The sequence below is a fragment of the Seriola lalandi genome, unplaced genomic scaffold (assembly GCF_002814215.2).
Source record: "Seriola lalandi dorsalis isolate HSWRI2012SDOR001 ecotype SW California unplaced genomic scaffold, Sedor1 jcf7180002054762, whole genome shotgun sequence".
NCBI lineage: Eukaryota > Metazoa > Chordata > Actinopteri > Carangiformes > Carangidae > Seriola > Seriola lalandi.
In genome coordinates, this window is record NW_019525315.1 from 194,721 (window position 1) to 212,330 (window position 17,610).

At 39.7% G+C, this 17,610-nt stretch overlaps 3 protein-coding genes across 3 annotated transcripts in view; 1 reads left to right on the plus strand and 2 right to left on the minus strand.

Moving 5' to 3' along the window:
- Window positions 1-4,518: 4,518 nt before the first annotated feature.
- Window positions 4,519-9,906, minus strand: LOC111668806 (ferroportin). Its single transcript, XM_023424942.2, has 8 exons — window positions 9,804-9,906; window positions 9,642-9,709; window positions 9,320-9,479; window positions 8,887-9,002; window positions 8,552-8,678; window positions 8,135-8,389; window positions 6,679-7,359; window positions 4,519-6,128 (listed from the first exon to the last, which is right to left on the minus strand). The coding sequence occupies exons 1-8, from the start codon at window positions 9,904-9,906 to the stop codon at window positions 5,869-5,871; spliced, it is 1,770 nt and encodes a 589-aa protein (XP_023280710.1). The 3' UTR covers window positions 4,519-5,868.
- Window positions 9,907-11,301: 1,395 nt separating this feature from the next.
- On the minus strand, window positions 11,302-15,353 carry LOC111668803 (sodium-dependent neutral amino acid transporter B(0)AT3-like; the record flags this gene model as incomplete). Its single annotated transcript, XM_023424938.2, has 11 exons — window positions 11,302-11,934; window positions 12,052-12,214; window positions 12,312-12,471; window positions 12,920-13,124; window positions 13,224-13,380; window positions 13,661-13,789; window positions 13,874-13,986; window positions 14,083-14,193; window positions 14,599-14,780; window positions 14,888-15,025; window positions 15,209-15,353. Coding segments are annotated over 11 exons (1,698 nt in total), but the record flags the coding sequence as incomplete, so codon positions are not given.
- A 42-nt stretch (window positions 15,354-15,395) lies between these two features.
- Window positions 15,396-17,610, plus strand: part of fhod3b (formin homology 2 domain containing 3b) — a 71,983-nt gene continuing 69,768 nt past the window's right edge. Inside the window, 2 exon segments of the mRNA XM_087178951.1 lie at window positions 15,396-15,403; window positions 15,626-15,690. Of these exon segments, the coding sequence (XP_087035077.1) occupies window positions 15,396-15,403; window positions 15,626-15,690 (73 nt within the window).

Here is a 17,610-nt window from a genome sequence, read left to right on the forward strand (position 1 = left end):
TGTTGCCGTCTTTAAATAAAATGTAATTCTATACCATTTCACTATGGGAAGGAAACTAAGGAAATTATTGGCCTTGAATATCTAAAAAAAGCCTTGTCTTCCTTCCTGCTCCCTCCTGTGAACGCTCCTTAGACAAAGCAAGGAGGACGACTCCAGCTTTTAATGTGCTCCCACTGACCCAGTTTCTCAAGTAAATGAATTGCAAAGTGAGAATGCCTGAAGTCAGACTTGTTAGTGAGCTTGCTCTGATAGTACTAATACTGTCTTTAACCAGGGACTACCATGACAACAATGGGAGGTACGCTGGTACTGTAGGCCTGCAGCACTGCAAAAGACTAAAAAAGTGATGAAACTCTTCTGAGCTTGTTACGTATCCCTCTCCAAGATAATACCCAGTCAAGTTCAGAAATCCAACAGCTGCACAATCTCATAAAAAATTTAAAAAAGAAACAGAAACAAGGACATTACCACACAGTGTAGGAATGATGATATGTAATTTATGTTTCCTGCATTAATACCTTACTGTATTTTGCGAGCACAAATCAAAATTGCACACAAGAGAAATGGGACTCCTGATAGCGTTCTGTCAGACATGGAGGCTAATTTGTGGAGATCATGTTGGAGTGCAGGTGTGACTTCAAAGACACATCTGTATAGACCTCTGTGTCAGGGCAAGGTATGTGTTTTTCTGACAGGTCATAAGTCAAAACTTTGAAGAGAGGCTCTGATTCCACAATGACTTTTCTATCCAGCTGGAATGAAAAATATTCCATCTACTACACCACACAAAAATATTTTAACCAGTTTTCTACAGTAGCCTACATATAAAGCTGGAAGTCATGACATGCAAGTAGGATACACACCAGAACTATGTCATATAATATAATCACTCAATAACATCAATCACAATAAATCCTATTTTTATGAAGGTTAAAATGTGTTTTTGTTCAGACTTAACTTTAGGGCTGGAACTAATAATAATTTTCATGACTGATTAATCTGCCAATTATTTTCTTCATTAATTGTTTGGTGTATGAAATGTTAAAAACAGTAATATAAGTTTTCCTCAGTGTGAGGCCATAGTAGTGACTTCAATTGACCTGTTTTGTCTGACTAATAGTCTAAAACCATAAGATTTTCAATCTGATGGAATATATGACAAAGAAAAACAGCATATCACATTTGAAAAGCTGGAAATAGAACATTTGGCATTTTGGTGTGAAAAATAAAATAATTCATCGCAAAGTAGCTTTTGATCAATCCCTGTGACTGACAAATGGATTTATTGACTCATTGCTTCTCTACTTAACTTAATGGTCTTTTGCAGGATGTAGTTTTTCTGTGCTGCTGAATAATACCGTGTTATACTTGGAGGTAGCCTAACATTTGTTCACCCCTTTGCCATGCAAGAAAGATATAACATGAAAAGTAACTGCATAATATGACAAGTGGTAATAATGGACGATACGATATAGATAGAAAAACCTAATAATAGATTGGTGACGCACCAATAGATCTATCACTTCCGTAATAGGCTACACCTGTTAGCTGGTTTGCCACCCATCCATCCATCAACTCTAACTCCGGTGGGGGCTGGAGCCAATCCCAGGTGACATTGGGCGAGGGCGGGGCACACCCTGGACAGGTCGCCAGTCCATCACAGGGCCGACATGCAGAGACAAACAATCAGTCACGCTCACATTCACATCTATGTGCACTTTAGACTCGCCAGTTAACCTATTGTGCATGTCTTTTAACTGTGGGAGGAAGCCGGAGTACCTGGGGAGAACATGCAGGCCCCAGGCCCGGGGTTCAAACCCTGAACCTCTTTGCTGTGAGGCGACAGCGCGTGGTTTGCCATTATAAGTCAAAATAAATCCTTCCCTTTTGACTTCCATCTTTGCAAAAGACGTTAAAAACGTCACCATGGATTATTGTTCTCACAGACGAGCATTTAAGGAACCTGAAAACGAATTCGTGAATAAATTTGGTAAGTGTTGTCACCCAACTTTATTCTTTGGCTTGTTGATTGGCCCTTCAGGAGATCATTAGCTCAATCAGAGTCACGGCTCAATCACTCTATCGAAGCGAGCTTTTTTCTTTTTTAGCGTTAGCTAATTATGTTTAGCTCGTGTCAGGTGAGCGAGCTAGCAAACCAAGGTGTCAAACGCTGCCAAACAATGAGTCAGCATCCAGCTGTGTTAGGCAGGAGGGAAGAAACAGATGATATAACTGATTAGTTTTTTTCTGTGGCAGAGACAGTAAGAGCAATAAATAGATAAAGACCAGCCTCTCCGGGGAAAGATGAGATAGTAATGCTAAAGCATCTCGGAGCAGGAGCGTTCTCGAAGTTACTGCAGCTTCATAACAGGAGCCAAAACACACAAGTTACAGGGCAGTAGCATTAACATCAAACACATGCAAGATAACAGAAAGGATGATAACAGAAGGGCTATCATATGAATTTGAGAAGAAAGGAATGCTGACAAGTTATCAGAGTGGTTTTAGGAAACGAAGGATCACCATGGACTCAGCCTTAAAGCGAGAGACATAAGAAAAGCCCAGACAGGAGTCAGTAATTGCAGTGTCTTCTGACACAGAAACATGACATGATGTGGAAGGATGGATTGTTAATTAAGCTGCACAAGATGAGTGTTGGGGCAGTTTTTTTTAAAGTTTTTTTTTTTTATGGGAAGGATTATCTGTTTGGAAGAAAGATCCAAGTACAGATTGGATCAGATCTGTCAAATCGGTATAAGGTTGGACATGGCAGACCTCGAGGCGGTGTGATAAGCCCGCTGCTCTTCATCATAATGATCGATCAAGTCTTCTCAAAGCTACCTGAAGATACAAGAAGGTCACTGTTCGTAGATGATAGACCTCTGTGGAACAGGGTACAAGGGCTAATGGATGAGGTGGTGGAGTGGGGTTATGATTGGGGGTCACATCAGGAAAATAGAAGATATGATTTTAAATTTGATGATCTCTTTGACTGATTACAGCAGCATAGCCTATGGGTCAGCAGCCAGATCTCTTATAAGAAAATCAGATGTGATTCAGGCACAGGCATTAAGAGTGTAGTGGGGTTTTTAAAACATCACCAGCACCTGCCCTACAGGTGGGAGAAATGCCATTCAAAACATGAAGGATGCAACTGATGGCAAACTACTGTACTAATTTGACACAATTATTCTCATCCCACAAAAGGACTGTTGCAGGAGTACTGGGAGTAAACAGAGGGATAACTTTCAGTAGGGAATGACAAAAGAATTGGAGTGTGTGATCTGAGGGTAAGCCTTTCAGTAGTTCACCTGGTTTATCCTTTATCGATTGGTATTTGTTAGAGGTTGAAAGGAAAAGATAAAAATTTATTTGGTAAGTGCAGTCAACTATCATGTAATGAAAGAATATAGTGATTTTACACAGATTTATATAGATAGTGCTAAGAAACCCAAGACAGGAGTGACAGGATTTGAGGTGAACAATAGAACAACATACAATAAGTTTACACACTGGAGATGTTGGCAGTGTTGGTCGCAATGTGATGTTTGGAAAAAAAACTATATAAGGTGCCGGATTTCTATGTTTTTAAATTGTAGATGATTACCCTCTTGAAAACTCATGGCTTAGATGGTTGATATATCATATTTCTCCTGTGATACTCCATTATTCTGTCCACCCTCATATGTTCTCGTTTGTTCTCCTCTGGATGATTGTCAAAATTATTACAATTACTTTTGGCTGGTGCTGACAATTTATACAAAATCTTTAGATTTAAGATGCAGTGTTAAGATCCTATGTGTAGTGGTAGTGCACCAAGGCCTAAAGCTTTCCTATACTGGTACAGTGATGACCATTTAATGTGACATCGACCTCTACTGGCTGCAAAAAGCCATTACATTTGCATATGGCTACAGTATCTTCCCTGACTGTGATATGTTTATACCCTCAACAATTATGTGCTGTTTAAATGTTTTATATCTTCTTCTTTCAGTAGTCCTCTTCTTGCAGTTTCCTTTTGACATTATAGGTATTTCTGCCAACAACATTGATAGCATTCTGGATGCTGCAGCTTGATTCTAACTGATGATGAAATTACTCCACATGTGGTAGTGTATCCCAGATTGTATAAGATCTCTAATAGTTGGGCTGCAGCTTTAACAAAGTTGTCAGCAAAATCTTGATTGAAATGAGCTTACGCCATGGTGCTACTGGACATTTGAAGGTACATGTAAATGTACGGTATACATCAAATATCTAGAGTCCACAAGGAACAGACAGCATTAAACCATGTGGCTGTCCTTTTTTATTGGAATGATTCTTATAGAGCAGAGTAACATTAACTTGTGAGGGTTGAATTGATGACTTTGTTTACTCATCAGGCCGTGAGTTATTAGGTCCAATGACATTTTGCAGTATATTCAGATGATTTAGTAGAAGCATTGCATGTATATCACTTTATTTTACATTACAACTATTTATTTGTTGATTATTCTGTTCAGGAGACTTGAGGCCAAATCCTCTTCAGTCATCTTTATTATCATAATAGTCAGTCTGAAAAATGTGGACAACATACAATATGGAAATTTCACAGGAAAATTATACAAATATATTGAGATGTGTTGCTGGTTGTATGACAGAAGGTTAAACTTTGATGTTATTTCCACTGTACATGAAGGAGATATGAAAACATACAGCAGCTGAGAGTAATTCCCAAGTCATATTCCCAAGTGTTCTTGTTCTTAGTTGAGGTAAGGTAAAGTTTAGTTCATCAGAACTACAAAAGAATGAAGCAAAGTGTAATACAATCCTGCCAATAGCAGTGATCGACATTTTCTATCAACACATAGCTATCACTGATTTCAAACATGTCACAAAATGAAGATTGCTTTCTGCTTGGATTTCTAACAAACTATTAATATCACTCTTTATATGGGAAGGAAAGAAAGTTTGGAAACTATTTTTATTTATCTAAGTACACAAGCAATTAGAATAAAATAGTTTGTATTGAAGTTTGACTAAAGTACATGGTATGATGTGATCTTTTTTGTTGTTGTCGTAATCCATAAACCAGGTTTACATGCATAAAAGAAAGGCAAATGTTTGCTTGATTCATCCACAGAGAAACAAACCAGGGGAAGGAAATACTTTGTCCTTTCACTTCTGTCCATTAAAAGGGGGGTGCCTTTCTGATTTTTTTTCTTTTTTTTTTAAAAATCAAACAATCTCACATCAAGTTCCCTTTATGTTCCTTTCTGGACATCCTGGAATATTTCCAAGTGGACGGATCAGTAACATCTATGCCACTTGCAAAAATACTGTCTTGTCTTGTTTATATTTTCATGTATCACTGTTAAGTTTTCCTAACAACACCAGTTCTTAACTGAGTGAAGGTTAGAAAAATCTCTCCATCCATCCACCCTCCCATCCAAAAAGCTATGTAAGTTAACAGGCTTGTTTGATGAAAGTCTTGCAGTAATCCTACAGGGTTTGCAAAGGCATGCGCTGGTGCCTTAGCCATTACCATGGTGTCCTGTTGTACATTAGATTAGGACAGTTCCCCTGGAGGTACCATTGCTGCATTTATTGTAGCCACCTCAACGTATGTACACGAAGGGAGAGCGTGTCTCCCACTCTACTTCACCTGAGTTCTTGTTTGCTGCTGTGGCACATGGCCCTGCAGGAAGAAAGCAACCGAGGTGTGACAGGCACTTGCTGTGTTGTGCTGAAATGAATGGCTACGTCGGGAGTGGAGTGTTGCAATAAGATTGCTGAAGGAACAGGAGGGAGACATTCATTTCACAGGTGCAGAGTGGAGTCAGTGCTGGTAAGCATCTCATGCCTGGATGTGTGGGCCACGTCTGCTCCTTATGTGTCGAGGCGGCGTTTTCTTTTGGCTTTGTGTGCATACAAGAAGTACATAGTGTGCCCAGTGGTGATGAATAATACAGAAATGATAACTAGGATGCCAAAGTGCTGTGGCTGTGGAGCAGAGATGACCATTATGAAGTGAAGCAGATCCATCAGGTAATTCATAGAGCTCTGCACCCCGTTTACCACACCCCTCTCTGACTCACAGATGTTCTCCTGCAGGAGCTGAGTCACTGTCAGGTCGAAGGACCAGAGACCTAAAACACAGATGTCACTGGGGTTTAAAAATTGACCTGGAGATTAAATTAGCCAATAGTCTTAACAACTGGGCATTCAACCCTTCATACAAACATTTAATTGATGGGAACAGTCAATGGGAGCCCAAGAATTACTGGATTTTTAAAAAAAATTTTTAAAAGCTGTCCCAACATTGATATGTACCTGCAGGGCATCCTGGTGGCGCACTGACTATGCCACATACACTGACAATGCAACTGCACTGTTGACTATCATTATAAGGTTAAAATACAAAAAAAAGAAAAACCAATATGTACTGAGTGGGACAGTTTACAGTTTGACGGTGCTTTCTGGTGTATAAACTATGTAACAGTGACACTTTCTAATACTTAATCATATCTTTGGTATTTTACTGCCCAACACAGATAGCAATACATTCATAGGATAGATTGACTGGTAGTATCTGCCATGCTCATGTGAGCATTCTGATTCATTGTATACTAATATATGTACTCATTTAAGTTTTGGTGTCTGTTGAATCCAATCAGCTTCAGATGTCTATGTACTCACCGATGCGTGCTGTGATGACGCCCAAGAACAGCAGGATAATGGAGATGTAGGATTCTGGCGCTGAGCCAGAGGGCACATTGTCAAAAAGCACAGTGTTGTTGGTCCAATGAATGGAGGAACGGTCAGGAAGCAGTGGCTGATTGCTGCCTCCCCTCAGAGGATAAGTGTGTTTTTGCCTTTGACTTGCCATCCCTCCAAGTTCAGAAGAGGAGTTGGAGGTAATGTAGGGCATCAGCAAGCTAAGATCCATAGGGCTGCCAGGGGCAAACACAGAGCACACACACAGCAGCAAGCAGCCCAGGTGGAGGCAGCTTGAGATGATTCCTGTGTTAACCAGGCCATAGGTCTTCCTGAGTCTGGTGAACATCACGGTTCCCATCAGCCCTGTGATAGCTGATACACCCATCAGTAGACTAAGGAGAGAGCCGCTTATACCCTGAGTGTAGGCATAGCCGGTCGTGATGCAGTCGAAGCCCAGTACGGTGGTGTAGAGGAAAGCCAGACCCATTCCTGCCAGGAAGACAGGCTGTCGATAGTAGGCCCTCCAACCGTCCTTACAGGTGCTCACCAACCAGCGAAACCTCCGGAAACACAGCGGCAGGTCTGTGATTTCTTTTAGGGGCAGGCTTATGTTGCAGTTGCCTTCTGTCAGAGGTTGAGGTTGTGCGACATTACCTTCCCCTGATGAGAAACAGGAATAGCATCCATTACTTCTGTCCATTAAATGAACCAGCCTCAGTTGGTGTTCTACACCCTTCACATAATCTGTCAAATACAGACCACCTACGCTAACATGGACTGTGATTGCTGGTGCAAAACACAAACTGAGGATTGTGTCAGATGCTTCAATGAAGCTTCAATGAAGCTTTTTTATTCTGTAATGACTTTAGTCCACTTAAAGTGATTGTAGAGAACTAAAAGAAATGACTCATTAACTCGTTAAGCCCCATTGTAATTGATAGTTCCTGGCTAATTACAGTGTTTTTATAATTCAAGAAAGGCATCATATCCCAATCTAGAGGACTGTAATGTAAAAAATGTTAATTACACATAATTTTTCTGATGTCATTTCAAAGAACTGCCGGGGTATTTAGAGTGAAATTGTAATCATTCCCTTAAGGTCCATGAAGATTGGTACAAATTGCACTAAATAGCACCTGTAATGATGTCCACCCATTAAGCCTGCCATCAAAGCAAGTTTTCAAAATGAAATTGAAATTCAAAGTTCAAATTTGAGATGATGAATCTAGCTACTGTATGCTATCTCTACATCGCTAACATATTTTCAACCAAAGCAATTTTATTTAAGTTTAGCCGGTTTTTATTTTGTATATTTATAAGGTCATTTAACATGTATAGGAATCCATGATGCTGTTGCCCTTTTAAGCATAATTTCTCTAAATCCAGTTGCATTCTAATGTTAAAATCTAGGAATGCAGAAATGATTAACTCATACCTTGTGAACTTCTCCTCTCCATGCTCTGCAGATACACCTCATCCTCCTCCAATGCTGGTGGTTTGATTGAAAGAGCAGGGACGATGCGGTACACCCGTGACAAGAAGAAGAACTCCACAATGAGAGACACAAGGTTCCAGCCCAGGATGAAGCCACAGCCAACTACATTGGAGGCCAGGGTCATGACCTGTCCCACTGCTAGTGGGGCCAGGATGTTAGTCACCTGATCTATCCGCCTCATGGTTGCATTCATTCCTTTTGTTAGGATCAAAGACACAGAGGTTAATGAGCTTCCACTGGAGGAGTTTTGGCAAGAGCAGAAAACGGAGCAGTACCTGATATTCTCTGTGATGCGAGCCCATGACAAACATGGAATACAAACAAACATTTGCATAAACAGAGAGCAAATCCCCTCACCAGCTAAGTGACCTCGGTTGTAGCCTGTGATAACCACTATCCAGTCCCTCTGAATGGCAATGGTCAGCGCTGTGCTTGCAAGGTTTGCCACATCTGCCAGGACGATCACCACCGTATAACAAACCACCTTGTGTGAGTTTTGCGATGCAACATGTTACTATGACAGCACAGAGTAGCCACAAGCTCAGAAGCAGAGACAACAGGGACACAGGACAGAGGGGACAACAGCAGCAATAACTCCTCTGTGTAACAGTCATGGTGAGTATCCTGTTTGCAGATCAACAAGGAATCAAGTTATGAAATGTAATTATTAGTCATATGTAGTGTGTACTCACAGTAAGCCATCCGTCCCAGATCTGCTCAATCCTTTGCTTATATGAGAACACCAACATGAGCACAATGCTACATACTGTCACTGAGATGTTCTGAATGAAAAGAGACGCATGTGCAACTAAAATAGGGGACAAAAAAAAAGAAAAAATTTTTTTAGACCCTTAGAACATTGATAATATATTCTGTAAAAAATGAATGCTAGCCTTGACAGATATGAGTCAGTGGCTGTAAACCTTGTGCCTTGAGTCCTGCTGGTGTTGAGTCTAGCTATCAAACCAGGGACTGATATACGGGTGAATGCAATTTATCACCTGGTGAGATAGGAAACCAGCACACTTCTGTGCCCAAGATTGAAATCCACTGATCTCTATCACTGTTCTGTGATATACTGCATGCTAAAATGTTCAGACGTGTGTGTGAAATTGTCGTGCATACCTTTATTTCTGGGATTGCGATCAACCCAGTCTCCAATCAAAGCCCCAAGTAGGAGCACTGACCCAGCCACTACCAATCCAAACACAGCAGTCAACAGCAGGTTACGGCCGTACAGCTCAATCAGGAACACAGAGATAGCAAAGTGCCACATGCGGTCACCCTGTTTAACACAACATAAATGTCATCATTATATGTTGCTTTGAAAGATGCTGTCTGTATGTTGTCACACAGTTTACAGTAAGTAGGCTACCTTGCAGTTATTTAAGTTTCGATGTCTTATCTATTGCTCCAGGAATCTGTTTCTTCAGGAAATGATTCTTACCCACATTGACAATGCTCCACTGACATAGATGAGAAACTTGGGACCCTTGAGGTAGATAAGAGCTGAACCTTACGAGGAAATGCATGAAAATCGAATAAGCACACATTTTATTTGCTGCAAACACATTGCACCAATTCTAGTTGGATTTAAAGTTGAGTTCACCTGGCATACTCCGGGCTCTATTAGCTCGCGCATCCCTGATGTCGTCAGCCTCAAACTCGACCACAACCCCACCACACTGGGAGGCATCTGCTCGCTGGGACATCGCCTAGAGTAGGATGGTGGGTCCAAAAAACTGTTGAACTTGTCGCACTCTTGTTCCATTGTTGATAGTACAGTGTTAACAATACTGTAGGTCACAGCACTCACTCGCTGAGATATTTTGAAAGGCAGTTTAGTTTAGGTTGTTCTACTAAGGTTACTTTGCTATTGATGACTTCAAGAGTGTTTATTCCACTTACAGGATTACTGGTTATTTACTTATAAGCAATTCTAGAACAACACCAAAGGTCAACACCGTTTATTTTTCTTAGCTGGTGACATAATGCTACAAAAGTTGAAACACCATGTCCTTTTGAACTCAACGTACCACTGTAACCTCCTTAGTGTGATTGCGACACCATAACTGTTCCACTTCATATTTAATTAGTTACATCATATTCTTTTCAAATATAAAAGAGGCATAAATAATGGCTACAATGGGTCAATAGGTCAGGTTGTGAAGCAGGAAAAAAAAACAGAAACACCATATCAACAATAAGATTTTGTCAGGTATTTACAATACTGATAGTACCATTAGCATGACACCTTGCATAGCTCTATAAATGCAGTCTTAAACTGACAATGATTAAAACTCTCATAAGTCATTGCAGGGTCAATCGTCACCTTTGTTATGATGTTACACTCAATCCTCGCTGTTGTTCCTCGATGGTGTATCTTGTGCCATGTATCCTACATTGGGATGCTAGTCTTTCCTGAGAGCTGGAATTCAAGCTGTAGTAGTTTGAAAGGCTTAATAACATCACAGTGTTCAAGTGCACCATTGTATGAAAGTGCCAGAAAAGCAGAACAGGCAGAGGGACAACAAAGGCAGCCAGCATATTCCAAAGCACGTGACACCGGGGGGACAATATCACTGTCCACCCACACCACAAAAAAGGATAACAGTGTAACTCGTATGACTCAAAATACACACACACACACATGCGCATGGCAAGTGAGCACATGCATGCACCCTCACACACACACAAGCACAGTCCTACTACTCTCATACACCCACATGCACTGTTGACGTGGAACCAAAAAAAAAAAAAAATTACGTAAAGGACACATTGTGCAACAGTACATCACTCTTCACTCTTGCAAGTAACGTAGGGTAGAGAGCACATAACTATATTATAGCACACACAAATCCGTTACCTAGGCAGTTGAGAATGTGACTTCCAAGATGATGCATAGTATTAATAAAAGTCGACGGTGATGACGTTGCCTGAACATACAAACGCAACTTTACTACAAGTACCCTCTCATGCGGCTTCGCTTGTACACATTGTACACGTGATATTTTTTTTTAAAACTAATAATGAGCTTATCGCAAACCATTCGGAAGAGTTATCCATCACTCTCCGCTTGTTCCCATTCACAGCATCAACACAGGAAATTAACTGTTGTCTTCCTTTAATCAAATATCAACACAGATCTTATATTCTCTGTTCCAGCCTTTGGTAATAAGCTAATATTTTTCTCAGGGATATTGTCCTTCATTGATTTCATCTGGCTGACTGTTTGCATTTCCTTCCCCAATATAAATACACTTGTGTAAATTAAGACAAAATTAATGTGTTTTCATTTAGCAAATATACTGATATTACAGCTGTTACTGCTAATACACTATACTAGTGATAATGTAATTTAAACTGTAATGAAATTAGAAGCTTACAATACCACACTATACAAAGATAGAAAAAAATAAAAATAATCAGTTTTTGTTTACCCTTTTCTTTCCAAATAAATATGTACAATAGGAAGTTATCCAATGACAAAATATCTCAGAGTAGTTCTGACCACTAATCTAATAGAACAGCAAAAACAATTTCATTTAAAATTCTCCATTACAGAATTCAATTGCGTATGGGTTTTGATTGTGCCTGTCCATGATGTACTTCTTCAGGAAACCGATGAATCTGTAGAGAGCCACAAGGGGGATGGACACGACAGGAAGGACAGATAGGAGCACACAGATAACAAAAACCCATTCAGGATAGTGCAGAACATCAGCGAGGGGGAAGTTCACCTGTGAGGGTAATGGAGTGGAAAGTCAATGTTTTTTAGTTGTTTTTTTTTTTTCACTTTGTGCCAGATTTAACAAATTCTATGCAGTGATGTTGTGGGACTGTAAAATCTGCCTTACGGAATCTGGGTTCCAGGCGCTATATGTTGGTCGTTTTTCTGCCTCAATCACAACGTATGCAACAAAAACCACGAGTAGCATGAAAGGGCTGATGAAGCGCCAAGTAGCCTGCCAGTAGATGTTCGGCCTCCGACCTGTCATCCATTCAATGTCGTCATTAAACCTGTGGACGCATGGAAACTCATTGTCAAATCATTGTCAAATCGTTCAAATATCTTATAACCTTGCAAATATAATTGTGACATGAATTACAATATCACCTATTTATTCCATAGATGTAAACCACACTGATGATCTCAAAGAATGCTATGATGAGCAGAGGCATGGATCCCACGTAGCTGTTGAAAATCTCCAGCCAGTAGTTTCCAGATCCCAGAGTAAAGATGAGAGCCACAGTAAAGGAGATGAGACATATTAACCCTATGAGCAAAAAAGCAAAATAGAAGAAATAGAAGTTTATGATATTGTTTCATTCCATGATAATTAATATGCCGAAGACAATATTATAATATGGAGACCATTAAACAATCTATCCCAATGAAAGTAATTTGAAATTTGAAAGAATAGTGTGCTGCTTGGACACATATTGGCATCCTATGAGAGAATATATTATGATGTAGCAGATGATAATCAACTATTTAATTTCAAGAGGACTTAATTTCACATGTAAAGAATAAATGCAAGAATGGCATATTTCAGGGTTAATGTTTCCAAAATTCACTTTTTTTTTTTTTTCTTTTTTTTTGCAACAGCAGCTGGGCTTTTTACAGTACATGAGACTTTTGTGTAAGAGTGTCATAATTACTGTAATGTCATAACACAATACAAACTAGTCTTTCATATGAAGTTATTAGATCTTTCTATTTACCTGTGAAAATCTCCTTAGGAAGCCAGGGTGGAACCATGTGCAGGTCCAGCAGAGGAGTGAGGACCCCCTCTAGATTTCCAAACATGGAGGACAGGCCCAGGCTGAACAGCATTACAAAGAACAGCACCGCCCATACCTGAGATCCTGGCATCCTTATCACCGCCTCAGTGAACACAATGAAGGCCAGTCCAGTTCCAGAAGCGCTCTACAGGTAGGATGCGATAAATAATCTCATACACAACCTCATAAAACCTTGTTTAGAAAACTGTCTGTCAAAACTATTTTAATACTAACGGTACAATACCTGGTCAAGGAAAGTCTGAAGATTGCAGGTTTTTAGACTGAGGCTTTCAACCTCTGATGGATCAGTTCCATTGAGATAGTTTAACCAGTGATCATAGTTTTCAAGAGTTATGTTTTCATCCCCAATGTTAAATGCATTTGTCAGTCTTAGTATGTTCCTAAAATCAACAAGACATTAAATCAGCCTGTTAATACTACTGTTAAAACATCACTTCTGATAATAATTAGTGTGAGTGTTTCATGTCATAAACTTAAAATAAGATACATTTTTGACTGATACTGTAGTGGTGTATATAGTAGTATGGTTAACATGGTTACATTGCTTTACGGTCTTCTAATGACATAACTGTCAGTTGCACATTTATTAATAATAAGGTATAATTATGGAGCTGAATATACTTTACTATGACACACCATAATTACCCCAATGGTACATACCAATTTCGGCAATCGTTGTAGTTTTCATTTGCTTTAAATCCAAGAATGGCAAAAATAGGAATTGATGCATATATCGATGTAAAACTGTTCACACATCCAACAATTAGGGCATCTCTCTCACAATTATTCCTGCAAAGACAGAATACTTCCTCAATTTTAAAAAAAGATTCTCTGTATTATACAGTGGATGAAAACGGGTTCAAATGTTCTTACTTCTGAGCATTATAACTGGAAAAAGCAATAAGTCCCCCAAAGGCCAAAGACAAAGAGAAAAAGATCTGAGTAGCAGCATCCAACCAGACTTTAGGATTCTTCAGGGTTTCCCACTGTGATAAACATATTCATTTTTAGTTTGATTTCAGATTTTACTCATTACATGTTGTTATGAAATTATTTCAGTAAGAAGCTAAGAGCAAACTTACATTTGGAGTGAAGAGATATATTAAGCCATCACTTGCCCCAGACAGAGTCAAGGCTCTGACCAAGAAGATCGTCAGAACAAGATATGGAAAAGTGGCCGTGACGTAAATGGCCTGTTGAAAAAGTTTAGTATTTAATATCCACCTCATACACCTGTATTTCATGTGCAGGTTTTGGTAACATCAGCTGGTTACTTGTCAGTGTGCAGGTTATTTTGAAAGGTTGATGTGAAGAATCTTAATGTTGGAGAAATTTTAAACGGCTCTAAACAGTTTTCAGTTGTTGTCACTTGTGTAGCTGTTCAACATGTTGAGCAGTTTCATTGGTGGAGTCCTGCAAAATTAGGATCCCTTTCATATTCATGTGTCTTTTAGCTCATGTCAATCTGTGTGAGGAAAGCCAGCTTTACTCTAATGATACCACAATTTTTGCCATCAATTACTGGCATCTATTACTACTACTGGACAGTACAACAGATAGATATATTTTTCTAACATTAAATCAAACTGATAACTTACTTTTCCTATGGTCTCAATTCCACGTATGAAGCAGATGTACACGAGGCACCAAGCAGATGCAAGACACAACACGAGCCACCACTGTAAGGACCCACTGGTCTCGATGTCTGGTGTTATGTTCAGTGTTTCATGATACCAAAAATAGTTCACTGGTGAGCTCTTTTCACATTCGGTTACATAGCCTGTATCAAAGAGATTAGATTTTTATATTGTGATTAATTAATTTGACCTTCTGTCTTTTATATCAGTTGTTATTAAGCATTCATATTATTTATGCTGTAAAAATTACCAGTATGATTCAAGTTTATTGGGCAGTCCCTCCAGGGTAGTGGACTTTGAAAGGAGTGGAAGAAGTACCAGAGGATCCAGGCTAAGATCATGTTGTAGAACAGACCAACTAGGAAGGATACTGCCATGGAAGCCACACCTGTGTTTACACATAGACACATAGATATTATCCAATAAAAGAAATTCATGTAGAGTAGAGATGGCAGTGATCTCAAGGCAGTCATGACTTTATGTTCTTCTGTTTATTCCCCCATTTTGGCATCTTGAATTTCTTAATGAATTCTAAAAAGGTTTAACACTCATTGATACTAAAGCCTCTCACCTAAACCTCCCAAATATGGGGAGATTGAGTTCCACACTCCAACACTTCCCATGCGGAGCCGTTGTCCGATGGCCAGCTCCATGTGCAACAGAGGAAGTCCCTCAAACACCAAGGCAATGACATAAGGAATCAGAAACGCCCCTTGAAATAAAAAAACGTATAAGTAAAGTTAAATTAAACAATAAACATGACTTTGTCAGTGCGCACTTGACTTCACCTTCCCAAAAAAAAAAAAAAAAAAATGTGTGTGCGTGCGTGCGTGCGTGCGTGCGTTTGTGTGTGCACTACCCCTATACATACACACACAAACACACACAAATTGAAATAATCACAGTAAATAAATTGCAAAAAATAATTTACGTAATGTCCATATAACATTTCTCTTTCCCTCCATTTTCTTTTTTTTTTTCTTTACAGGAGAGGCAAGAAACACAGCATTATTCTTCGAACACAGCTATCAGTCAGAGTTCACGCCTGCATTGGTGAGTAATAAACTGTACTGTAAACTGTGCATTTGTCACATTTCACTCAACGGTGGTCAGTTTGTCTTCCTCAGTCTCTATCACCAGAGAGCTAAGGGCTTTAATCGCCTCTATTACCAGTGGATTATTTTAGTAAGGTCCTTGTTGAACTTGCACAGTGGCAGTTTTGGGAAACAGCCTAGAATCTTAATTTGAGTGAGAATTAACAGCATTTCAACAACACTCAAACAGAGCACTGGAACAGAGCAGAGACTGAAAACTTTTTATGAGTTACTGTGTTCTGTCACTTTGTTTTATTAGGCTTCCTGGTGTCTTTGAGTAATGTGAGGGAACTAGCACAAAGAGCTGAGTGAAAACATATGCAAACATGTATGCACGTGGCATGCGTGCAGACATACACATATACACACAACGTGCTTATCAGAGGTTGGCTTTCGATTAAACTGAGGATGCTAACAGGCAGAGCTTTTGCTAAGTGCTATGTACTCAGTCAGTTTTTGGCTCAACTGCTTGTTTTAGGCTTAATTTCCCTACCGCTTTCTGGAACTTATAAATAGGTGTTAATTAATCTGTTACCTTGTTTAATCCATGTAAAATGTACGGAATGGACACAAGCTCTTGTAAAGTAATTTGCCAGAGACTTAAAGGGAATCTTAACAAAGGCCACTATGGTTGTTCAGTAGCAGGACATGGAGAAGCACACGTTCTCACACAGAGACACACGGTGCCTCCTTTACAGGCTTCAAGTGCAAAAATAACCCACTGCCTGGAAAAGCTATTAGGTTGTAAATTGTCAGATTTTAAATTTGATCGTTTTTCTCTTGTGCAGTAGAAGTCAACCAAAGGCCCAGACATTTTTCACTTGAATGGAGTCACAGTGATCTGAGAACTATCTCTGATAGTCGTCTCTGGTTATTTATTCTACCTACTGGTGCATGACGTGTAATGGAAAGGTTTGAAAACTCCAGTGGATCTTTTATTGAGATTGTTCTGTCATGACAGCTCAACTGTTGGTGAGACACACAAGAAATGAGGTCTAGTTTGTACATGTTGATTGTGAGGAGGATTTCTCTTTGATGCTCTCAACACTATAATTATGTAACTGATACATTAAACCTATCATATATTATATAAGCAGGTTTTTCAAACACTGCTAAATTGCTGTTGTTAATAATATTGCTGGGTGATTTTCCCTGATTTTATAACACTGGATTGCCAAAAGACATTTCCAGTTTTTGCCTGATGTAACAGGTAACGTGCTGAACATGGCCGTACTTGTGTTCACTTGGCTGGAGCTTGTCCACACACTACTCTGAACTGGCTTTACCTTATTCTCTCCTCCTGCTGGTGCTTGACTTAGCTTAGGGGAGTGGCAGACAGACTTGCTGCTCCTCTCTAAGTGGATGATGACCCTCTCTCTCTCTAAGTTGACAGCCACCTGTTGCCCTTCTCTAGTCTCCCTCAGAGACTGCCCGCGTGGCTAGTTGATTTATTTCCTCTAGGCGAGGTGGTCACTGTTACTGTAACTTGTTCAGACATTTGAGCCTAATTTTATCTGACTGGAGGGCTTACCTGTAGCCCTATGAGTGCAGAATTACTGGGTGATTTTCCTGCTCCACACAGGAGATAATTCGTTAGTCTTTCAAAGACAAATGGCGTGGTATTCTTAAGGCCTCCACTTGCTGGGTATTAGGGGGCTGAGCATTTCCCTGCTGTCAGTTCATAAAGACCAACATGTCCCTAAGAGGAGCCCCCTTATTGCCATACTCTTTTGTTTTTCCGTAATGAGAGATGTTATGCAATGAAAAAAAAAAGCTGCACTCTCTCACAATAAATTGCCTTTGGAGAATAGCCAGTACAAAATGTACAGAGGCATCAGGGTGGCTTTAACACTGTGATTTTCTGGATCTCTGGAAATCT